The sequence below is a fragment of the Ciconia boyciana genome, chromosome 3, assembly GCF_034638445.1.
Source record: "Ciconia boyciana chromosome 3, ASM3463844v1, whole genome shotgun sequence".
Classification (NCBI taxonomy): domain Eukaryota; kingdom Metazoa; phylum Chordata; class Aves; order Ciconiiformes; family Ciconiidae; genus Ciconia; species Ciconia boyciana.
The window spans coordinates 47147730-47173946 of NC_132936.1; the positions used below are offsets into that span (position 1 = coordinate 47147730).

At 38.1% G+C, this 26217-nt stretch overlaps 1 protein-coding gene across 1 annotated transcript in view; it reads right to left on the reverse strand.

Moving 5' to 3' along the window:
* Positions 1-3457: 3457 nt before the first annotated feature.
* SIM1 (SIM bHLH transcription factor 1) overlaps positions 3458-26217 on the reverse strand; it is a 47813-nt gene continuing 25053 nt past the window's right edge. The window contains exons 9-11 of the mRNA XM_072857869.1: positions 15377-15542; positions 7419-7824; positions 3458-4188 (exon numbers count right to left, since the gene is read on the reverse strand). Coding sequence (XP_072713970.1) covers positions 3458-4188; positions 7419-7824; positions 15377-15542 — 1303 coding nt within the window. The remainder of the gene's footprint in view (positions 4189-7418; positions 7825-15376; positions 15543-26217) is intronic.

Sequence of the window (26217 nt, forward strand, 5' to 3'; positions counted from 1 at the left end):
AATATGTAATGGAAAAAATAAGCTTTATACCATATTGAAAAGTACATGTAATATGAGCTGCAGTGATATTATATGCTATAATTAAGATTGCAAACTTGCTTTCATGTAGCATGCAGAGTCTATGTTTACAACATTCAATGCTTTTGGTCAATTAGAAGAAATTCCTGGCTATCTAAAGAAGCAGGATGGCAAATTAGCTGACAAAAGGCATCTACCTCTGGCAGACTGTACTGAAGTGCTAAGGAGTGCCAGTTGCTGGAATCCCATGAGGGGAGCGAGCGTCAGCCTTTGCTTGTAGCACCATGTGGCTGCATGTACAGACCTCTCTCCTGATATATTCCATTCATTACAGTGCATTTTTCTGCATTTGTCATTGTAGTGGATTGGAACTATTGAAAATAGGATAAATAACTACAGTTTGGGAAGTTTTATTTTGGGATCACAGTAAATAAGAATGGGGAATTTTTATTGCATAGCACACTGGCTTTTTTCCTAGGTGAAATCATATAGAGTACAAGCATCTTATATTGTGCCTGTTTGTTTTATAAGTCTTCTATTTTTCAAAAGTGCCTGTCAGAATGCAAATACAACAGTGCCCAAACTGTGGTTTCCTGACTCTTTGTGGCCATTAGACCACAGCCAAGGAACTGCAGCTGGTCTGCAGAACTCTATTGCCTTCTAATTAAAAGCTTGATAACAAGAGTTCTTGGTGATCCCAAGAAACTTGGCTGCTGACAAAATTCCATTCATCCAAACAGTTTAGGAAACTCTTATGTAATACAAAATAATATTGACACTTAGACTTATTTTCATGTGTACTAGTAGGGATAATATGATACCATGTACCTCTACTCTAATTCGCTTTGCAAATTGTATTTTAATACTGTACAATGAGACTCCAAATACAAGTTTATTCATATTACTCATAGGAATAAGTGAAATAAATATGTATCCAGAACTAGATTTATCAAAAATATTTTCTCATTCCTATGCTTTAGGAATATATACAATTGTTGGGCTGAAAGAAGTCCATTTTGGTCCATTCCTTCCTCTGAGTTAACAGTTGTCAATGTTTTTCTTCCCCTCAATTATTTGCCTTGTTTTTGTCTTAAAACAAACAAACAAACAAAAATCTCTAGCTGCTTCTCTTTATGACCTTTGTTATTCATTTGGCAGTTAGTCAAATAAACTTCTTGCCAAATCATTTTGTTCTCATTTTGCCTTGGCTAACATTCAATGCCCTGTCTCTCATTTCTGCCACTAGTTCAAATAGTTTTAGCCCATTATTTATCTCTCCTCTGTGCAGAGCTTGGTGCACACCAGTGACATTCCCCTTTACTCTTTTCCCTTACAAAGATGACAGACCAGTTTATTTAAAGTTTTTATTAGATCTTTCAGTCTCTTTATCTTTTGCTGAGCTCTGCTCCACCTTTTCTATTATAAGCTTTAGATAATAAGGACCAGACTGTGTTGCTCTTCCTTGTGTTCAACGTACATTTCACCAGGAGTGATCACACTGCAGTCAACAAAGATTGCTTATGGAGTAAGGTACTACTCAATTCAAGATTCACAATCTGCCTTGGAGTGATCAGGACTGTACACAATATTCCAAGCTCAGAGAGGTAATTTCCTCTGCTTTCAAGTACATCTCTACTTACGTGGCTTATAATGTTATTATTTAGCTTTTGCTTCTGATTAGTTTTATTTGAAAATAGATATTTTTAACCCACCCGTAGCATGCTGGTTTATATTTAGTCCCATTGATGACTCAGTCCCATATGTCGAGCTTCTTAATGTTACAAATGAAGCTAGACTTAGTGCTAATCTCATTTTAGTAACCACCTCAAGTCCCTTTATCTCCACATTGTTATAATAGGGAGTGGTGGTCCTGCTCCTGTTGCAGTCAACTTTGAGACTACACATAAATGCCATACAAAGAAGGACAGGTCTAGAAATTGTGCCTACAAATGCCCTATTTTACTTTTTTTAGCATATGTTTTTTATTTACTCTTTTCCAATCAATTAGTGTCTCTTTGTTCATGACATTATTAAAAATTGCAAAAAGTTTCTCTGCCTCTTTTGAGTCTTCTATAACTCTTGGACAGGCCCTGATAATATCAGCATTCTTAATACAATTGAATTTCTTGGAACCCTGATTTCCCTCAGTATTTTTAAATGCACATATGACTGATTTTGATATCCCTAATATGTTCTGATATTCATTAAATTTTCTTCTCCAGGCGAGAAAAGAATGCACATCTCTTTTTCAAAGTCATACCTATTACCTTACTGTATGTCAGACAGAGTAGTTACAATTTTCTATATTTTCTTAATTTACTCCAAAACTTTATCAGAAGTAGGACAAACCATACAGTTTTTGTCTATTCTCGCCTCTCATATTTTTACACTTATGCAATTGTCTTTGTATTTTACAGCAAAATTTCTATGATTCTATCCAGTTCCTTCTGTGTTTCAAATTAATTCTTAAGTATTTGGCCACTTAGAACCACTTTTCCTTATTTTGTAATCCTTATCATTACTAAATGGCGTGCATAGCCATAGGGTTAAATGTGTTTATCTTGGACCACTCCTAATTCCAACCTATTCTCCCTGTTTCTCCTGACAATTTTATTCCATTTCAATCCACTACCCACCTTGTGCAACCTTTGAAAAATATGAGGACAATCTCCTGTCTCTACATCAAGACAACCAAGCCCTATATATTTCTCAAAACTACACTGAGAAAGGCTCTCTTTCTTTTAAATACAGTAGAAGTAAATATTTGATCGTACTAATCATAAGGATACTGCTCATTTGACTCCTTTCAAATCAAGCATATGGAAATAGCTATGCATGTGAGTACACAAGGGAATAACAATTTGAGGAGTTCTCTCTTCTTTCTCCCCTTTTTGATTTTGTATTGGTTAGCCATGGATGCTTTATACCATGGAGCAGCATAACACGCTTGGCCGTTAGGGAATAAACAGATCACCAGAAGTACACATTTTGATGCGTATTTTGAAGGAACACATTCCAACTTTCTGCGTAAAAAGAGTGCATAGCAGTTTTGTTGGCTGGAACCTGTGGGGCACATGCAGTTCAGAAGGTCTGCCCTTGGCAGCGTTTCCAAACAACCACCTCTTACACAATGTGCATAAATTGCTCTGCTAGCCTGCCCCAAGGACTCTCTGCCTAGACCTCTTCCATCCTTCTCACCTTGCATGGCACCAACTTTGAGTTTAGCTCCATTCACTCTAACCTTGCATGCCAGTGCATTTTTATTTTTTAAAAGTAATGTGTGTTAACTAACTTATACCCCCAAACCTTAGGTTATTCTTTCTAGTGCACTGTGGTATATCAAATGCTGGTAACGACAAGGGCATGAAAACATAAAATATCTTCCAATTAGATCTCAAAGGTTATTTTTTAAAGCACAAAAGTTTTTAGAAAAAAAATGTCAGCTTCCATTGGTTATTATAACGGATGTTCCCTTGTGTCCTTGTGCTGGATCTTGCTGCATTCTTAAGTGAGAAGTCACATCAAAGTGTGATCCATTACAGCCTAGTGAATAGTTTCTAATGGTTTCAGTGTCATATAGATGCTCCAGGGCATATCCAGTTAATGTGTAAGCATGCTTATCAAAGTACTGCCTGTGGGAGCTGTAATAATTTGGAGAGGCTGCTGGGTGGTCCCCTGGGGTTTGATGAGGGGACATGTCTGAATGCAGGTAGTCTTTAGCTAGTACCAAACTAGATTTTGATATTCGGTCAGAATTGGGGCTGCTTATCCTAGACAGCGTTGTGGGGCTGTTGTCATAGTCATTTTCATGTGGGCTCATAATCTTTCCGTCTTGTTGCTGGATGTGTTCACAGGGAGGAGTGTTGGCAACCGTCGGGACGCGGCAGACATCCCCTGCCAACTGCTGCTGAGGGTAGTTTGCAAAACAGATCGCGTGCTTCTTCCCTGTGCCATTAATGGACACCAATGGATCAGGGGTCGTTTTCCGCAGCTGTAGTCTGTTTTCTTCCTCTTTAATCATTTGCTGGGTGGCTCTTATTAGAGTTTCAATTTTGCTGGGCTCATGCGGACTGCTCTGATATTGCTCAGTACGGTATCGGTCGCCTGATTCACTGGCAGAGCCAGGATCAGGTGAACTAACGACACTGTCCTCATCCCAGTGTCCTCTCCCTAGGAAAGAGAGAAAGGGGACAAGCATTGAGGTTGAAGGAAGCAAGCAATCTTGAAGAACAAGTACTCTGAACCCTATTTTACAGACAGAAAACCAAGACAGAGGCAAGTGACTCGTAACAAAGTCACCATGGTAGACCCCCTGCTTTTCAGTGACAACCTCTAGTTTCCAGTGTCTGCACATGGAACAAGTAACACAGCTGAAAACATACAAAGAAGAGATCTAAGCACCTCAACACAGACATCCAGTGCCATCTGAGACGCTCTAGGGTAACCAAGCATCTGCATAGGCCCAGCAGGTATGGCACCAACTCTACAGGAACTCTCTGTCTTCTGGAGCAGCTAGAGGCCAGGCAGGGTACCCTAGGGCATGTCAAAGTGCCCTCAATATCAGTGTTCAGGTCCCTGAGCCCTCACTACCTCTTTGCATCAATAAAGTCTGAGTGAATTGGGACCATGGTGAAAACAAAAATCTCAAGGAATTACAAATGTACATCATTCCAGCATGTCTTCTTAGGCCTTTCCAGGAGCTAAAACATAGAGACAGCATTGTGGAATAGTTTGTGGCCCTGTAGTGACTTTAAGGAGGTTACACAACAATAAATAAATGCAAGTAATGAAGCAGTTCTTCTTTAGAAGCATAAGAACCCATAGCTGTTAGACAGGGTTACTGTAAAAATGTGATGTCATATCCCAATGCATAAATATTTGCTGTATAAAACTTTTAGAATGGGAAAATATAACTATATTCTTACCTCTCTTCAAAAAATAAGGCCCATAGACATATCAGAGAAGGTGTTCAGCTTGCATGTAGCTGAAAGGACAGAATCAGACCTGTCAATCCTCACTAGGAAGAGAGTGAGTGACCCCCAAACCTGAACAGCCAACTGAGGCCACACTATAATAAAGGGCTTGATAAAGGATTTGCTGAGATACGTGCCTGCAGGAGGGCGCGTGTTGGACTTGCACAAATTACTTAACGATGCCTTTGCCTCAGTACATACAAAGTCCTCTTTAGGCGTGAGGCCCATTGGGTTGGTTGACAGGACTCCTTGAAGGAAACCCATTTTCAGACTAGCACAGGTAGTTCCCCCTGCTCTGTGTTGGGTCAAGGTATACAGATCTCTTTGGGTGGCAGACCACTACCGCTGTGTTGCAGAGTTCATGACAAAAATAAGTGATGGGCTTTTATAATAAACATATCCTGCCATTTGTAAGTGGAAGTACTGCACCCTGGAGTATCTCATGACCATAAATTTATCCTTCACATCCTCTTAAGATCTGCACCTGAAATGCCAGGGCCTGGAGGTGGAAGGGAGCTCCAGCCACCAGAGCACACAGTACATCAGGCACACCATGACACACTGTGGAGGTGGTCGGCCACAGCTCTAAACCACACACTCAGTTTGTTTCACTGCACAGACCATATCTGCAGTGTCCCAGACTTTCTGAGTGTGACCAGAAACGCATGGGCTCATACACAGTATCCAGGGCCTGCCATACTGGCCAGCTAATCGTCATTATTGTAAGGTGACTCCGAGCCAGAGCTACCAGAACATACATTAAAAGAACAGAAAAGGAAGAAAATATTTTCTGCCCAAAGAAACTGCTCTGACAGCAATGTTCATGTAGTATTGTCAAAAAGAGTTTAATTTGTGAAAGGCCAAGGTTTGGAACTGCCTAAATCTAAATGAAAATGGCACATTTGCAAGGGAAGCTGAGATGTTCCTCTCCTCAACTAAGATCAACATGTCAGGTTTTACGCCCAAAGCTACATGCAGACCGAAGGCCTACTGAAACACATAAGACTTGATACAATAAAGAAAATAACTGCAGCACCCGTTGTTGTTTTGCTGTAACAGAATTACAGCAAAACCAAGGAACAAACTAAAATCAAATTATATTATCTATTTGCATTTATTATCCTTAATAAAGGTATGGAATAAATATTTAACGCTTTTGTATTTGTACCTCCGTATGATATTTCTACATTAATATCTTTCTATGCTCAGCAAGAATTATCATGCATAAAATTTGCCAGCAAAATTATCATACTTCACTCAAGTCTCTTTTTTGCAGAAGAAAAAGCTAGAGAAACACAAGTATGACAGGAGTACAGAACAGACACAAGGAAGGAGATGTGTTCTCACAGGAAAAGTGGAGAATAGTCCTCATCAGCAAAATTTAGGGCTCCTTTTCTTTCCTCATTTTTCACCTGACTGTATTTCCTAGAACTTGCTATTTAATCATTTTTCTAATCTCAACATAATTTTCCTCAGAATGGAGTAAAATAGTACAGTTCTTTTTGATTTCCAAAGCCTCATTCTGCAAGTCAATGGAATGGTACTAATGTAATTAGCTTTTATGATTTCTTTAGATACAACCTATGTTTTGACAGATTATTTTAGTAGAAAAGCATTTTTTTTTAATGCTGCATCTCTCCTTACAACCTTGAATTCTGACTTTTGGGTGAGTTGCAGTCTTTCTACTCCCAGCCTACCCTTTAAACCCAAGGACCTTCAGATTTTTCTAAACCCAAGATCAGCTTTTCACTGTGATTTTTTTATTAGCTTCAGCCTCTGAAGATGTGCTAATGCACTGAGTTTGCAACCTGCCAGACACCAAGCAAGGTTCAGGCTTGGCGCTGAAAGGATAGAGAGACTCAAATTGGCTAAAAATTATAGCTGGGGATAAATGTCTGAAACCAAAAGCAAATGTTAATTTGAATTGCCAATTTTAAATAACAATAAATGGCAAACCTTACAGAATCTAGTAATAACCAGTGCAGAGAAAAAAATCATTTGGAGAACAATTTCTCCAAGGACTTCAAAGATTTTTTAATATCTAGCTTGGATTTAGCTCTAATTTTATGCTAAATATATTCCATCCGAAGTAGCTTGATCTTAAGTCAAATTAACACATTTCCATCAAGTGTATAATTTTGTTTATATTTTTAAGATTGTCCTTAAAATCTCACCAGTCAGGTATTTCCAACTGAATTTCACAGATTAGAAAATATACAACAAAATTATATTTTGCTGCATGTAAGCCATGTCAAACTCAACTTGAATTTTAACTATTCCTCATCTCCATAGATGCAATCTCTGAGACAAGAACATACATCAAAGGTGTCTCTCATTATCTGTCTCTCACGTAAACAGCTGCGCGTTTATGTCATGTTGCTTTATCTGAGACGGTGCCACTTTCTGCAAATCCTTGTTACCTCTTACCATGAATCCTGTGCACTGACGTTATGTGGGGCATACTGTTTTCATACGCTTCTCTGCTCTCAGGGGACGACTTAGTCAGGGGCAATGCTGAACGAGAACCCCACCAGCTCTCCCTTCCCGGCTGCGGCGTGCCAAGGAAATACCGGCCAGCTTCACATCTGCCTCCTTCACAGGCCTGAGTATGGAAATGTCTGTCATCGGTCAGCCTGGAATGGTCGAGTGCAAAACCATAGCAGAGAGCACTGCGGTCTGAGTACTGTCTGTAGGCACAGGAGACATCGTGGTGCTGGGAGCTCGGTCTGTCCGCGGGCTCCAGTAGCTGGGGAGAAGCTGTATCGGTCAGGGGGCTCCCACCCCACTGGCTCTCGTGGTCAGACTCGGATCTCTCTGTGTGAAATCCAGAATACTGCAAGACAGGAGAAGCAGCGGGGAAATTACTACGCCTGGGTGAAATCTGCAAGCAACTGCACTGAAAAGCCAGAGTATGTATGCAATAGGGTGTTTTTTGTGAGCGTGCCCACACGTCTGCACCTTCTGATTGGACTCCTAGTCCTTTCCTGTACAACACTCTGTAATGAGCCCACAGATGACAGGACAGACCTCATGAAAGTCTAAAACATCCCATGTCGACCCTTAATAGCCATCTCCTTTATGATGTGTAATATTAGGATCAGCAACATCAATGTTGCAATTCAATATTTTTTTAATATGTCCAGGTTTTTCCTATTGCTTTGAAAGCTAGTGCTCATGCTCAGCAATGGTGCCCCAGTGCTCCTCGGCAAAACGCTTTCAAAAGGGACTGAAATAACACCACTCCCGGAGCATTCTCACATGTCAAATTGAAACTGAATGTGTTTGCAAGTTCTTTTTCTGAGGGTTCCCTCTCTTTTCCTCATATTTTGTTTGTTGTTGGATTTTTTTTTCTCACCTGGAGTGGTATATTGGAACTTCTTTCCTCCTTTTAGTAGGGAAAAGAAAGCCTCCTGTAGATCCTGGGATTACCAGCTCTACTACAGAATAAAGCTCCAAAGTGATGGCAGATCAGTAGGAAGCTAAAAATCACAGCTCTGTTGCAATGTGGGAACAAGGAAAATCCAGAAACTATTTGCCAGAAAAGGCAACCTCTAGTCCAAGCAGGCAGAGCGGGCATTTGGCACCCTCATTTAAGCGGGGCCCTCCCAACACAGAAGAAGTACCTAGCAGGCAGTTGGAAAAGCAGACAGAATAGGAGCATGGACATTTGTTTAGAGAGAAGTAAGGGTTAAGTTAAATGTCACAGATTTCTAGATATTAATAATAAATGTTTCAAACTTTTAGATACTTTTTGGGAAAGGAAAAATAAAAAAGAATGCTTATTAAACCTCCTAAGATTTAGCTATCGCATTTTTAAATCTTTTTATTTATTGGAGCTGTCGAACTTCACGGAACATCTTTAAATCAGTTTCACCCGTGATTACGGATTGGGATGAGACCAAAGCCGTACATGCTCACCTCTTCAGCACTGCACACTCATGTCACAAATCAATGTATTACAACACGAAACCTTGGAATTCTCCCATTCCATCACTCACCTTCCAGATGCCCACTCTGCCTTTCTTTTAATAGGCATTAGGCCTCTCTCCTGAAAACATAAGCTTACCTTCCTTTTCATTAGATTGAGTTGCTATGAAACTCCTCATTATCAGCCAGGATCAAGGTTTTATGCACTTACCAATCGAAAGTACTGACCAGATGTTTGACTTACAGAAACTTAAACCATCTGTGCAACATCAGTAGTGGTTTTGGCATTTAATTGGGTATTTCTCCAGTATTCCAGTTTATATTTGTGAATACTGTTTGTTAACACGATAGGTTATTTAAAGGAAAGAAAGAAAAAGAAAGAAAAAGAAAGAAAAAGAAAGAAAAAGAAAGAAAAAGAAAGAGAAAGAAAGAAAAAGAAAGAAAGAAAAGAAAGAAAAGAAAGAAAAGAAAGAAAAGAAAGAAAAGAAAGAAAAGAAAGAAAAGAAAGAAAAGAAAGAAAAGAAAGAAAAGAAAGAAAGAAAGAAAGAAAGAAAGAAAGAAAGAAAGAACGAACGGGTCATGGCTTTGAGGAGCTCGATTATATTTTGTTATTAGTTGTCAGAAGAATACCCATAGGCAAAAAGCCTACCAGAAGATATGGAGGTCAGCAAGCATCACCATATTCATCGCAAGGTTTTAGAGATGAAAGGATACATCTGATTTTGCACGGGGGTAAGATAGTTACAGAGCCACAAAAGAGCTCTTTTAAATGCCAGTAACTCGGCATACGTTAACTGGGAACTTTATTCAGCCATCACAGTGTTATGTGACCAACTGGAACGTCTAACTCTTCTATTATATTTTCAGATCTAATGTCTTCAAACTGCTTAGGCACAAAGATATCTTCATAAATACCAACTGAATTATTGTAATCTTTTTGACAAAAATATATAGATAAAATTAGGTTTCCAATGAAAAAATCAGAAATTATTAACAAGATTTTGACTATTAAATTTTAGTTGAAATGGAAATTCACAAAAGCAAAACTACTTTTGTACCTGTTCTTAATTTTAGAGTTATTTTTAGTGCTCTTTTTGGATTTGACTTTTATAAACTAGATTTTTTAATTTTAAAAGTTAAGCTGAAATATAAGATAATATAAGCATAAATGTAAGTATAAAAAAGTTAAAAGTTCATTTATTTTCTTATTAAAAACAAAATTCATAATATGTATTTATTGCATGAGGTGAAAAGGAAAATTAATTTCTAATAATATTATAATGAAATTTCCTTTTTTGGACAATTTATGGTGATAACAAATGCCAGAGATTCTTTCAAGATGAAAATTCTTAATTTCATTTAGCTCTAATAGATATCCTTCTATTAGTTCTCTGTTTCTAAGGACACCTCAGAATCCAACATAGCTTCCCTTGGAGGGAATTTCTCCATTTAATTGAAAACTTGCTCAATTTTTTTTTTTTATCTTGAACCTAACCACAAAGGATTCAATTGCACAGGCCTTCATGCACTTTTCTTAAAGAAAGGGAAACCATTTCAAAGGGTACATGTTCAGTATATCAGAAATGCACCATGTAATGTCATATAACCTTGTAGTCAAGACCAACAATACTTCATGCATATTCTTTGTACTTGATGTAAATGATGATTATTTGAGATCTGACCCATAGCAGCTGCTAGGCCACAGCAAAATTAAATTAACACAGTGTATTGCTTGTGGCCCACATTGTCTGGCCCGCATATCAAACCAAGGTTTGATATGACTGCTTATTCTTAAGGTACAACATCAGAAGACACAGGCCAAAAATATGTCTAATTCCCTTTAAAGCTAATCACATCTCTATTTGGCATCGTCATGCTGCCTCCACTGCTGCAGGCCTACCACTGCCTCTTCTGGGAATCTGATGTTGACAGGTGGAGACTCCAAATACGGACATGTGTGACATGTTGACAGGGGCAGAAATGAAAGGATGATCAAAGATACTGCTCCACTGAAACGGGAGTGGAAACACTATCTCTCAAGTCAGAATTAGGCTCCCATATGTCAAGTGATGAAAGACCATAGAAAACGGAATCAGATTTAATGAAAATTATGGCCAATTAAAATTAGCGAAAATATTTTTCTTTTTTTAAATCCCAGTCCTGCCTCAGCAGAAATGTTTTCCTTTCTGCTAATTCTTGCCTTCTGACTCCTACTGGGCAGAATTTTTTATTTTTGGTTTTTTGACAAAGTTTAACCAGGAGACGGGAGTTAAACATGATAAAGAATTTCAGACAGGCAACGTCTGAAATCCCTTCAGGTGATTTCTGAATTGTCTTCTGGCATAAACAACAACAATAAATAAATTAAATGGTCCTCCAGCTGGTTCCTGAAAACTGAATTGCCACCTCCGGATACTAGAAATGTCTTCCAGAGTGCTAATCCAGTGTACCATCGCAGTGAGAGCACACCAGCAGGATTAGCACTGACATAGGAAGGGGCTATAGGCCATCACTGATGTTATTTTCACTCCAAGAAAAACTTCAGAAGGGCTGAAGGGGCAAGGAAATAGGAAAATATAAATTCCATGTGTAAGAAAAGCTTACGTTAGGAGAGCCCATGGAAGTGTATTAGGCCAGTAGACAATTTAATATTTCTCGGGTGATTTTCTTTTGCCTGACCTTCCATTCCTACAGGTGTCTCACTGGCCTGAGCATTCATCCTGTCATACGCAGCAACATCAGCCTGCTCCACACACCGTGCCAGATGTTCAAACAATAGATGTTATAGATATCTAATTTTCTGGCAGCCTACTCAGGTTTTTATCGTTATAAACATTAAATATACAGTGAAAGCCTCTCAGAGTCCTCTTTTCCATGAAAAACTTTCACTACATCAACATTAGCAGCTTTCCTCTTGATTTGTGTCTTAACTATGAGAAAAAACATCACAGATGCAGGCTGCATTGTACTAAGAACATATGCATGCTTTTAAATCACTTTTATCTTACTTTTTACTAATGTAATCCTGAAATGTAAAATATGTTCTTTTTGCATTCACTATTATAGGCAGAACAGATGGTGAAAGGCTTAGATTAAAGTAATACAGCATGTCCATTAAAATAACCCCCACTGCTGGTGACTCTTCACCAGATCAGGAGTTATGCTTACTATAAAAAGAGCGCTTTGCTTTGCTTTTGAATACACTAGAAGTTGCCAAAGCTTGAGGCTACAGGAAGAAATGAAAAAACAAACAACAAAAAAGGCTGACTAGAATTCAGCCTGATTCTGTTATCTTTACCCCATTGGGTGATATGCCCAAATAGAGGTAGACTGCAGAATTAATCCAGATTATCTGTCTAAAGGAGCTGTAAAATCAATTTACTTCCAAAATCGGGTGTATATACATACTAGATATACACATACTAGAGAAGGCTCTTACTTCCAAAAATTCATGCGTGCTGTAACACACCCCAAAGCCTCCATCCAACAGCTCTTGGGTACATCCTTACTTGTATGCATGCATTCTTTTTATATATATATAATCTTTATCCAAGAACTAAGATGACATATGAAGCAATAAACATTTATCCAGATCTCACCATAAAACATTTCCATTAGAGGCAGACAACAGACAATTTTAAATATTTTCTTTAAACAATCATCATTAATGGGAGATTAAACTCCAAAGCAGTTATTCAGATGATCACAATTAAAATGTTTTTCCAATCTTGTTGCTATTTCCTGTGTACAGAATAAATGAAGTCCAGCGCTAGCTTTTGGGAACACAAAATAAATGAGGTCCAGGGCTAGATTTTGGGAGCCCCTCACAATTATTATTATTATGGGGGAAAACTACAGGCATCTTTTAAGCAACTCACAATTTCTTTTTTCTGCAGATCTGTATCAAGTCTTCATCTCTCCTGTTTTTTCACCTCCTCTTTCAGCTCTCTACCTCTCTGGTAGAACGGGACTAGAAGAGCACTGTTCAAAGTGTCTGGGCAAATCCTACAGCTGTGTCATGAATTTTGGGTTGCTCTCCTCTCTGCTTGCCATTCCCCTGGCTCGGGCTGGTTTCACAGAACTCACTAGCCCACTGTACTAACGTCAGTCAGTGTTAATCAGATGCTGACCAATGCCTCCAATTTAAAGAACTCTGTTTTTGCTTAAAGAGTCTACAAGCACCATATTACACTATGTCTGCTTTTGCATAAGATTTGAGGAAAAAAGCATTAACATTGTCTTAGGTGACCAAAATATCCACCTTGTGCCCTAGTACTAAACATTCAGCTGAAATTTATTAACATGGTTTTCGTACAGTTCACATCTCATGTAGATATCCTAGCGGCACACAGCTGGCAAGGGAGAGGATTCTCAGTTGTCACCCAATAAAGCATATGATTCCCTTTTCTCTTCAAGAGTGAAGCAAAGTAAATGGTAAGGGGGCGGGGGGGAAAGGAAAGAATGTACATTTAAAATCTCCTAGGTGCCCTTAACTTTAAGAAATACTTTGCCCACTGCCATTATTTTACTAATAAACTTCCTGCTTCCTTCCTCCACCAAAACCCAGGCTCCTGTGTAAGCCAAAACCCACGACTTCACTTTTCAGCCGTGGCTTTTGAGTCACACTCTAATTCGCTGCAACTGACTGGCAAATTACGTGGGCTGGAGACTGAGGGACACAGGCCATACCACCTGCTGCATGTTCTTCACAACAGCTTTTCTTAGTCTTTCAACAGTTTATTCAGTGGTGGAGAAGGATGAGAGGGATGCAAAGCCAAGCTGCCAGCGTTGCTTGTGGTGATGTGCTACAATGAACGGTATGACCATTTTTCAAGATATTGGCAACTAGCTCGGCTGCTTCTTTTTGAATGATGAAATCTGTGACTTTACTACCAGGCAGCTGGTAACAAGGATGCAAAATGAAGCTGGAGACTAAACATCCTGAGCTTTCAGACAACAATCCCTGATAAACCAACAGTCTCAATGCTGCACTGCTAGTTTTCTGGTAGCAGAGAGAATGAGGAGGTACTGATGAAAGTCACACTTTCAGAAAGCAGATTGATATGGGAGGATAACAGGTCTTCAGTTGTGATTGTCCTGCTAGCAAATGAGGACTTCTGAAAGGACTACGTAAGATGAGAGGAAGGATAATTTTAGTAAATCAAAGATTGTCATCTTAAAAATCTAATTTAGACTTAATTGTAGGTATCTTTCACCATTCTTTAGAGCAGTTTTATTACAATTGTTTGGTGTAGCACATTCAAGAGAAAGACTCTTCTTTAACAACCCACAGAAATGCGTATGAACAAATGATTAAACAACGAGAGCCATAACAAGCTCTGGCAAAACTAGATTCTTAAAATTAAGAACCTGAGTTAATATCTAGGCGCTCAGTTAAATATTCCCTCTGTCAAAAGCAGATGTCATTTGACTGAAATTCTTAGCCTTGGTACTTTTGAGGGGAAAAAGAAAGAAAACAAGGAAGTCATGTAGACACTTGGGCTCACATTGTACACCCTTAGAGGTCAGCTTAAAAAACATTGTGCCTGCAGAGAAACTGTAGTCATCAAGGTCATTATTAGTTAAATATTGACCTGGACTCTTTAAAAATACATAGCTCTTCAATGTTACATCATGATTGCATACATTTATATCCACTGTGTGGTGGTATATGGGCAGTAAGACTTGCATCATTTAGTAAACATAATGGTTATTTCGACAAACAGATTTATTTGAGCTAAAGGGTTGACAATATAAGTATGCAAGTGCTGTGGCATTGTCTGCAGAAATCAGTTGCATAAATGTATTAGGAAAGCTCCAGTTCAGAGACCCAATCAAGTCTGGTCCATTCTCCAAGCAGGGACATGTTCCTTCCACATTAGGCTTGAAAATGAAATCTGGGAAATTAAAGTCTACCGACGCCAATGGCCACCTCCTAGCGCTTTCTCCCTCTCAAAGCTTTGTACATAAAAAAGCTTTCTTGTTCCAGCTCAGCAAGTTAGCTTGTTGCTTTCCCTCCTCAAAACTCACTCCTCCTGACTAAGATTTCAGTATTAAACTCCTGTCGAACATCTGGCAGCTTTTTAGTTATGCTGGAATTATTAAAGAGTAATTAAGAAAAAGCAAGCTTTCTCAAATGGCAAAACTCACAACCCTCTCAAACCAAGTATTTCAAAACCAACAGTTTCACTTGTCCTTCTGTCCGCTCCTCATTAACTCTGAGCCCTGTGCTGTTATTGTTGTTGATGATGATTTATTATGCATGCTGAAACATAAATGTTTCCAGCTTTTTAGAAACAGTTTAAAGAAACATATTCCTGTCTCAAGTTCTTATAACCTGTCATCCTTTATTCCCTTTGAGTAACATGTTCTTTGGCCTGTTCTAATTACTTGGCTAAAATAGCAGTCAAAATCAAGATATTCAAAAAGATTTAACTTTGTTTTTCAAAGACAACTACCTGTGGGTATGGTGACGTCCTTGATTTTGACTTTGTGCTCGAGAGGCGAGATTTGCTTCCCTTTCTATTATCCGTTATGGTCGGAGTTGAATTTGCGTATGAGAATGCCGGCTTGGTAGCAGTGACCTGATCCAGGGAGAGCTGTAGTCCTTTATATTCAGTATCCCTATATAAAAGGCAAAAGTGAAAAACAAACTCACTTCATATCTTAATGGGAAACATTCCTTCCTTCTTAGTGGGGGGTAGAAATGAAAGATATTTTTAAAGAAAAAGAATAAAACCATCCAGGGCAAGCCAGTATATCCCCCTAATACATTTAAGTAGTATAGCTTAGTAAACAATAGCACTATTTTTATACTGAAAATATGATTGCTTTTTGCATCCTACTGTTATCATTCTGATCTACTTTCTTCAGTAATAAAAAACAATGGGATGGAAATTTCTGAGATTTATATTACAGTTCTGCATTGGTCACATAGCTAAGCAGTAAATAGGATACATTTTCCTCAAAAATCTTTTAACTGTACAACTACAAACTCACCACGTGTGTATATGTGTGTATTCACGCATGTGCGAGGGTGAACATAACAGCCTACATAGATGACTAAATAAATTGAACAATTAATTTTTTTTATAAAAACATTTCATCTTTAAGGTTATATTTTTCATTGTTTCCAAGGTTTCAGGCAATTGGTGCAAATTTTTGAATTTTGCTTCTTCTATGAGTCTTGTGAGTGTTTATTCCTCTGTTTAAGTTTCTTATACTGAAAAAGTTTACCAGTCAGAGAAAACAACTAAATAAATACAAACCTTGTGATTTAAATGGTCTGTCCCCCACTTACAAAATACTAGAGGTTTTCTATGGGGAGCTATAGGTATAGATATAACGGCAGTTTGTGAAGTTCAGTGTTAGTTTCTTCGAACTTTCTAATGAATACATAAAAGTAAGGAAAACTGGCATTATTCACAATGTCTTACTAAGCATAACGAGAGTATATGCATTGGACTGCACCCCTCTGCACACATCTGCATGTCTGCTGATACCCAGGGGAGTAAGAAATGAGTTCTCCAGCTTTCATGTAGTCATACGGAACCTATTCTGACAATGATTTATTAAAAGAGAGCGAAGCAAGAGTTTCTTCCTGACCTACCTACCTGGAGGAAAAGAGGAAGGATTCATGTCTTTTCTCTTCCTTTGTGTTAATCAGCAGAGAAGTAGGAGAGCAAGGGAAGAATAATGCTTCTCTTATGCAGTCAAGGAGGCAACATATTCATTCACACATTACCCATACTCCATCTAAATCTAAAGACTCATCCTTAATGAATTATATTAATAATAAGTTGTTCAGCCAGCTTTAGCAACAATATCTTGCTCTATAATCACACATAAGTTGATGTAAGCTGTGACAGTCTAACATTTTTTAGAAAGGAACTGCACCACAACCTGAGCATATCACAGCTTAGTACACCGAAATGCTTTCAGGTAAAAGTCAGGGGCAGAAAGATAAACTTGATAAATCACTGATATAAATGAAATAGGATGAATCTTTGAACAGCCACAGATAAACCTGCAGAACAGACAAATTAATTCATGCCAATTCTACACTAAATTTTTTTTCCAGCTGATAAACAACAAACTTGTTGGTTGAAAAGGCTTCACTTTTTTGGCAATGCAGACAAAGTGCACGTATCCATGTATATGTAACACATTAAAACGAATCACTGACATTAGAACTGTGCCAACTATACTGTTACCAGTCCATAGCAGACAGAGACTGGCCAAGTATAATTAATATTTTGTAATGCAAAATTACTTCTTAATGAGGTAATTTCTTTAAATTTTTGCTTTAATAGAGATAGGCCTCTGCTATAATATTTGCATTTCAAATATCCTGCCTACAGTGAAAGCATCTGAATATGGGGATTTGCTTTGGCCTATTTGACAGGTAAGACTCATCCACATATTTTGAAACCATTAGTCTTTCCCGTGGTTACCCTTAGAATTTGAATCCAGACACCTTGACTTAACATGCAAAGCATTTGTCTCCATAATTGAGTCCTACCAAACTATCTTTATGCTATACAAAACATCAGAAACAAAGGATGTCAATTAATCTTCATATTTAACTACCACAGTAGCATGAGATATTATCAATAGTCCTGAAAAAACTATCAGTCTCATCCTGATATGCACATTCCCGCTGACTATTTGATTATAAGAAAAGGAAGGGTCCTGTGGTCTGAGTGTCAGATGTATAAAGTGTTGCCTCCAGAAATGAAAATTAATCAAAACTAAGTAGATAAGCTGTTGACAGCCTTAGGGATATGAGGAGGTTCTGGTTCTTTTTGAACCTACCAAACCCTTTTGCCTCCCTTTTTGCTGGAGAACCCATAGCTCTGCATTCCTGCCATTACCTCCCCATCCCTGGTGTACGCCACCCTGTAACAGTCTGCTGCTTTCTCATGTCAATGGAAGAGTTTTTAAAAATTGGATTAAACACCACCCCAGTATTCAGACCACAGACTGTCACTCCAACACTACTTGTCTGCTGTTATGATCTGTATAAGGGCCAAGCATTCAAATCATAGAGACTACACTGTACAATGCTTCTAGGTCACAGGAATCTAAAAAAACCAAGCAAACCAGGCTGCCCAAAACCTTGCATGCCATTACGTGTTACTTTTCTAAGTTTTTGGTATCTTTATGGTGAGGAGTCACCCTCCCAGAACACCACACATTAGAATAAACACCACAAGTTGGTATTTGCAGCCAGTTGTTTAGACGGTGACATCATTAAACAAAGGTTAAGAAGAAAACTATCTGGAGTTCTTGCTGCCGAATGCAAAGTTTCCCCTTAGAAAAAGAACACATCCGCACTCTCCTTGCAGATGAAACCCCTGGAATTTTTTGCATCATCGAGGCATGATTCAATACCATCTAAATCCTATCCTAGCACAGCTACCCTTCAGAAGAGCCAAGGTAGACACCAGGACACCAATAGTAACACGCCAAGATAAATACCAGAATTTAAAAAAAAAAAAAGCAAAAAAACATGGAGGAAGGGTCCTGTGGTCTCAATGTCAGATGAGGAAGATGTTCCACCAAGAAATGAAAACGTTTGAGTATATCCATATGCACTGTGAGGCAAAGGACTAGAGGAACCAGGGCTCCTAGTGGTAAATTACAGATGGAAATTCTGACAACTTCCTGGAGGAATTTATAAAACTTCCGCCAACCATGGAACTGTAATCTCCAGATTCCTGTTCTCAGACACCTGAATCCTCTATTACACAGTCCCAGCAACACAGTAGTACTGCATCTTGTGTCTACACGTAATTCAAAAAAAGGTGGTAGATATGAGCCTCTTCCTTCAAGGTCCTCACCTCCAGGATCCCACAGGGATCCATACAATCTACATCTATCTACATGAGACTGCTGAGAGAGAGAGTGATATGGCATGTGTTCAATTGCTAACAGTATGTTGCTGACAATCTACTATTTATCTCATTTTCTGATGCAACTATCATCACTATAAAACATCAGAATAACTACAGGAAATTAGCTCTTAAATGAAGAACAGATGGATCAAACTGAATCCAGACAAGACCAAAGTGATGCTTCTTTGCAAAGGGAAACACATTGAAGACCTCCACCTTTTCTTGATGGGAAACAGCCATTCTTTCCACAGTTGGATGGAAATTCTAGGTCCTCTTTGACTCCTCAGAAAACTTGGATATATATGATTTTGGTAGCATATGCTTCCAAAAATGTATTATTTCTTCTCTATCTTGTGTGTCCTCCCTTCCCATATGAGAACCTGGCCAGTATGGTCAATGTATCAGGCACATACAGACTGGATTACCATGCTTCACTGTAAGTGAAAAGAAATCAGAAGACAAAGCGTAAAATCCTCTTGCTACAATATGCTGCTTCCCATTTTCTTCTCATATCTAACTCTCAGAAGCATTTGCACTCTGTGCCATGTTTCTGGCTCTTCCAAGGCCCATTATAAAGCTTGAGTCTAATTTTGAAAGCACTTATTGATGTACTAGAGCTAGCATCATGAAAAACCAAGGATCAATAACTGTACCAACTGCACTTCTCTGCAATAAAGCATCTGAAAGTTGAGTACAAAGCATTCTTTACTAAAGGGATCTAGCTATAGCAAGCTGCATAGATGGAGAAGGACAAAAGGTGAAGCAGAAAAGCATTTGGAAGAGGAAGCCAATCTGTTTGCGCATGACTTGGATGCCAGCTGGATCTGCAACACTTGAGTGAAGAGTTCTCACGATTCACCTTTAGAAGACACTTTCTGCCTACTACCATAGCCAAAAGGTACAATATGAAACATGGTGGCAACAGTCTGCCTACAAAAGTTTGAGGAATGAAAGTTTAGCACATAGACCCAAAAAAGAACAGCAAGGGAGTATCAGAGTACCACAAAACCTGAATTCTCAACAAACAACAGAGCTTGCACAAATATGGCAACTGAGCGTGTGGATAGAGCTCACCATGAAACTGAAAAAAAATGAGAGGGTTTTTTTATATGGCCTTTTTGAAGGAAAAAAGATCAGGAAAGGGTGAGTCAGCATTGCTAGAAATAATGTTAGGAAGACTGGAATTAGTGACAGAGGTCCAGTGGGCACAGTATGGCCCAAGACAAACTAGAACTGTACAGACAACAAGCCGGGCTTTTTTGTAGTTGTGTTTCTTCAAGTATTAGGGTGAAGTTTGGGACTACTTTAACCAAAATCTAAAAACTAATGCGAGACTAGACATTAACATTAGAGACCTAAAGGCACAAATAGTTTTAAAGGTATTAAGATTCCCTATTTAAAGAGAGTGTTGGTTATGGAACAGAAGAGAACTTAAGCCCTGAAAAATGCTTTCAAATAGAAAGAGCAGCTCAACAGGATGCATCCAGAGGAAGGAGTAAAATAATGACATCCATTAGTGAAGAATAAATATCCAGATTCAACCAAAAGAACTTAAGAAGGACAACCAGACTAAAGAATAGAGATCTTATGTATCCAGTCATAAGCAGCATAACCTTCAAAATAAGAAGAAAACCTTCAAAAAAGAAGAAAAAATGCTCAGCCCATGGAAAACTCTGCAAAAGCCATAAGAAAGAGCATCTTTTTATGTTAATGCTACAACATGCCAGAAAGGAAGAATAAGCTATACACACAGTGACTGAAAATACACAGATAACCAACAAAGAGGCAGATATTTACAGTGTATTTAATTCCATCAAAAGACACTGAATTTAGACACCTTAAAGAAGATTCACAGAAATTCAGTTTTCATATGTGGAGTTACGGCATTGGGTTAGAAATGCATTTCAATTCATTCTCTCCAGCAGCAATCAAAATATCAGTGTACAACTGGAAACAGATCTTATTCTTAGGTATCTTTCAATTGATAGTCTGAACAATATGCAATGATCATACTGTCACTGGAAATCACAGCAAATAAAGAATAAAAAGGCATCATGTGACCACCTAAACCTGACAAACACTGGATAACCTACACCCATGTAATTATTTACACATATCAAAGTAATTAATGAAGTACAAGCTGAAAGTAAAAGCATTAAATGATCTTAATGCAGCAGGTTCCTACATCATGGGTACAATCATTCACATGACTGAAGCAAAGTGGAAAGCATTGTTCATGCAAAAGAAAACAAGGTGTAATTTTAATTGCTTGCACTAATATTTCTATTGAACACATAACATATGTTCATCATTTCCTCTAGTTTTACATGAAAAATCTGTGAAAAGGGTCATATACACTCTGCATTTCTTATAGTTAAAAATCAGAAAAATTATATTTGTCAGATTTTCTGCCAGTCTAACAAAACACAGAATAGAAATTGTGAGATTAAACTAAAGGTGTTAATGTCATTAATGTTCAAGTCTATTTTTCTGAGTTGTTGCAATTCAGTTAAAATCAGCCATGAAGGTGGTAAAAGTCTGGCACTTCCTTATGCATGTCTGACCACAATACTGCAATATATCATTCTTCTACTTTTAAACAATGCCTGCAACTTTTAACATTTCCACACTCCAGCTCATGCAATGCTAACAGAACGTCATTCAGCAGATGAGTGAAAAGAGAACAGATTCTGGCTGTTTGTCATCTTCATGGCTTTCTAAATCAGCAGATGGTACAACAAAACAGACAATTTCCTCATCTGCTCTGTCCTCTGTTCATGTACAATGTGCCTCAGAAATGTTTACAAAGGCCTCAGTCTGCTCACGAGACTTGTCAGGAGGAGCGTATGCAATCCCTTTAGCATCTTCCAGAAACAGTCAAAATGAGGTTTCACTTAGCTCATACAGGAAGCCAAATTTCAGGACAAAGTGGGAAAAAAACTGTTGAACCTCACTGCTTGTTATAAAACTACACTGACATTCAGTTTCGCGATCTCAGAGATACTCCCTGCCTCAGTTTTTCCATCAGTTATTGGGATGATGTTAGTAATCCTCCTTTCTAAAACTTCTCGAGTGAAAAGTCCCATATAGGCCTGACCTGCTGCTCACCAAAGTAATTGGAAAGACTCTCCAGAAATCTTTCAAGTGGTTGTTTGTACACTTAATGGTTAAGCAATGCATCTACTTGAAGTATGAGACCTGTATATTGGATCCCTTCATTAAGCTCCAGGCATCCATTTATCTCCATAAATAGCATAAGCAACAGTAGCTGTTTACATCTTGTTGAGTCAAAGTTTACAGCTTCTCCAGCCATGAGATTCACATACATGATATCATGTTTCTGTATTTGCTTTTAAAGACAGAGCAATCCAAAGCAGGAAGTTTAATTAAATGATTGGATACATTCAGGAAAATTGAAGCACAAAGTTTCCTATATGGATCATTTAACACAAATGTCTGAGGATATCCTCTAGACAGCTACTGTCAGACAAATTTTATATATTCCCTGATTGGTTTCTCATCTCAGAATGCAGTCATTTAACTGTCAGCTAGAGTTAAATAAAACATCCTGGCGTCTAGATAATCATGGTGTGGCAGAGTTTTCAGCAGTCTGAAGGTACAGTTTGTCATTCCCAACCACGTGTCTAGCCATCTCTGGCTCCAAAAGGAGCCCTTTGTACACTGTATTTGCCTTTATTTACTAGATTTGCTAGATGAAAATATGCACCAGGAATTTATTATTGTTTGTGAACAAAATGCCTATGAGATCCTAGGCTAATTATATATAAATATAATTACCATTTTTAGTTTCAGATAGCACTGAAAAAAATGCTTTAAATAAATAAAATATGATGACCTGAGTTTAATTCCGTAACATTTATTTATACTGGGAGTGCTTTTTTTCGAATGCGAGGTGCCTAGGAGCACAACTGGCTAAAAGTCATGTTTGATGTATATTCAGTGCTTGCCAAGTTAAATGGAGAAATATATTTGACAGGAGTTTATAAATGTTTGTATATGTTAGAATCTGCCTGTTAATGAGAAATTTGGATTAGAAGGACATAGTCTGCAATGCTTTTTTTTTTTTTTTGGATGGCCACCAAATAGTTAAGAATACTTTATCTGAAGGCATGTTAAACCTTGCACTACTCCATGACTCACGTCCATACTGTCAGCCTTTATCAAATCATTGTGATGACTTCTTTGTAATAATTGGGGGGTTTCCATTACTTTAAATTCACCTGCACATTCAAATTAATATTTATGAATAAACCAAAGGCCTGTTAAGTGAGACTTTAAAAAGTCTAATCTTTTTTCTTCCAACTACTCCCTTTCAACCACTCCATAAAAAACAATGTCACCTCAGTGCATCAGCAAGTGCATGTACACAGCAGCCCTTTAGGAATTAATGCCACATAAACATAAGTTCTCACATATCCCTGTAAGACGGTTTCTGTTTTGCAGAAAGCCAGACTGAAAACAGTGCAACAGACTGCTGTTTTACAGGGTAGATTTTCCCATCTCAGACTTCTCAATATTTTTACGTGTTAAAAAATATACCTTGAATACCACTGACACCTTTAAGACACTGATCTAGTAACCAAGCGATCTGGGTTCAATTCTCAACCCTCCCACAGACTGCTGGTGCCACGCTAGACAAATCATGTATCATGGGATTTTAGCAAGCACTTGGCACTTGCCTGAGCTTACCCTCAAGGCAGCCAACGGGACTTTTAGTTTTGGTAGGGTCAAATTTAGCCCAGCACTGATCACTTCTGAGAATCCCTGCCTTAACTTTGCTGAATATTAGCTCTGAAATGGAGAATAACAGTATGTTCTTGTAGGAAATACTTATTCTGTGAAATATCTTTGTCTGTCTCTCCTATTAAGCTTAAGCTTTTTGTTGGAAGGAACAATCTCCTCCTATCAATGCATGATAGCTAATGTTACTAAGCTAACTCTCAGCTGCAGCCCCTGGCTACCACAGATAACAAAAAATACATTTCCCGAGACCAATACTCATGTTACTATTGATGCAAAGCATGTTTTCATTATTTCAGAATCTCCATGTATTCAACACAAATGTTTTTAACTATGTCCTATACCATTTATCCTTGATTAAACCTCTTCTAGATGGTTAATCATTAATGATTTCTTTACAGTTGCTGTGCAAACAGTTCATTCATGCCTATGACATATCAAATTTCACAGATGTGTTCTTTAATTGGATTCATTTATTTCTAATCTACTTAAGCCCTCACTACTGTAATGCTTGACTAAATATACATTAAACTCACCTATTTAAACTGCTAAAATAAATTTGAGATGTTCTATGAATAAAAATACTTGATTGAATACAAGTAATACCATTGTTATTGTGTACCTAACTGAGTAGAAATTATTGGAAATAGCATACTAGATAGCTATATGATATGCTTGGACAAAAGGATTTCAGAGGATGCTGATGATTTTCTGACAGAGACTATAAATTAACAGTTTTCTAAATCCTAAGGGTTCCTATAGCACATTAAGGTATGTAATAAGGAGAAACAAAAGGAGCTCCTCATGATTTTCATGAATGATGTTGGGTGTTTTCATTTTAAAATCCAGGCACTTTTTTAGAGATAAGACCCTCATATAATTTCTGTCCCCTCATGGCAAAGAAAAGGGCTAAAACAGCCAAGATACTTTCAAGATTTGACTATTCTATGTTTTGTAAGTAACAGTAACTGAAAAGCTGGCACAAAATTGGATTAAGGTCCTGTTTCTGCGTTTAGAAACCACAAAACACAATTATGTAGCTATGGACTCTGAGTTATGAGAGGCATATACAACACTCTCCTCTATGGGGCTTAAGTATGGTCTTTAAAACCTAGTTTCAGATTTTCCTTTCTAAGACCAGTAGCCTTAAACTCCATTTTGGTGAGGAATCCTCTAATTTATATGTTTCACCACTTACACTGAGAAGTTTCACAAAAGAAAGATGCATCACATTGCAGAGAGGTCACTGATAACACAGACTGCCCCGTGTGTAAGAAAATGCACATCATTGCATAATTACACAGTAAATGAGGATTATAAAATGAGGATTATACCTCATACCATACACAAACCCCTCATGCACTGACACCTCCAATATTGTATACTCTGACCATCCCATCTGAAAACCTAAAAAAGCTCAGAGTGGGACAGCAAGGATTGTGGGCTTGGAACAGCCTCTCTATGAGGAACACTTAAGGAGACTCCTCAGGCTGAAAAAGAGATGACTGGGAGAACAAAATAAGATCTGTAAATTATGAGCGACAGAGAGAAAATGAGTAGGAAGCAGTTCTGCACTTTTTCTTCTAACACAAGAAGTATGGGCTATGAAAGGAATGAAAAGGTGGCACTTTCACAACAAATGGAGGCCTTTCTTACCACATTTACTTAAGCTTGGCTCACATGGTTTCAAAAAGTAAACAGATCAATTTGTGGAGAAAAAAACTCACAAAAACATTGACAACTAATACACTCAAAGATATCGCCTCTTTCTAGGAAGTCATTTGAACTTCTTGAAGACTGAGAGAAAGTACTGGGGAAGCATTACTGCATGCTTGTCCTATTTTTAAACTCTTTCCAAAATATTTGCCATGGTCACTCTCAGTATGTGTCTGATCCTGTATAGCTGTTCTTATGTTACACTCTATACCACAGTAGTTAAGCAATTTCATACTTCAGTTCCTTTGAAACTGTGCAGTGAAGAGTGGTCCTGACAATTTGCTGTTATTACTTTCAATAATTCACTGTAAAAGTTAATTTATTGATATTTCAGATTTTACCAACTCCTGTATGTTATGTTCCCCCTAATTAAAGCTTTTGTTGTGACAGCCTTCCTAAGATCCTAAGGTGAAGGTGAACACTTAAAAAAATTAGTTAGCTCTTCTGTGATGACTTTCTGAATAAGCTTCTGTGATCTGGGAACAGTTTATTTGAGAAAAACAATGTGCTTGAAAAATGGTTTACTGTTCATTCTATTTGTTCCTCCTTGGGAAATTTTCTGTCTGCATGTCTCATAACATACTTATCCATCATTCCAGCCTGCTTTTTCTGATCAGCTGCACCCCATAGTGAAGAGGCATGTTGAGTCCAAAAGGATGCACAAACTCCATCTGGTGAGGAGGTCCCATTTACAGTAGGTCACTTTCTCTTTCATCAGATTAGTCCTTTCTTGTCATAAGACTTTCACCTTTCTCAGAAGAAGCAAGATTTTTCTACAATGAAAGTCTTTCCAATTCACTTGCCCAGAGTTCCTCAGCTTTGGCCAAGGGACAGCACTTCGCCCCTGAGGGCTGTTGTGTGCCATTATCTGCCCACAAAGCAAGCAACCATGATATGATACTTAATAAATGCTTTTCAACTGAACC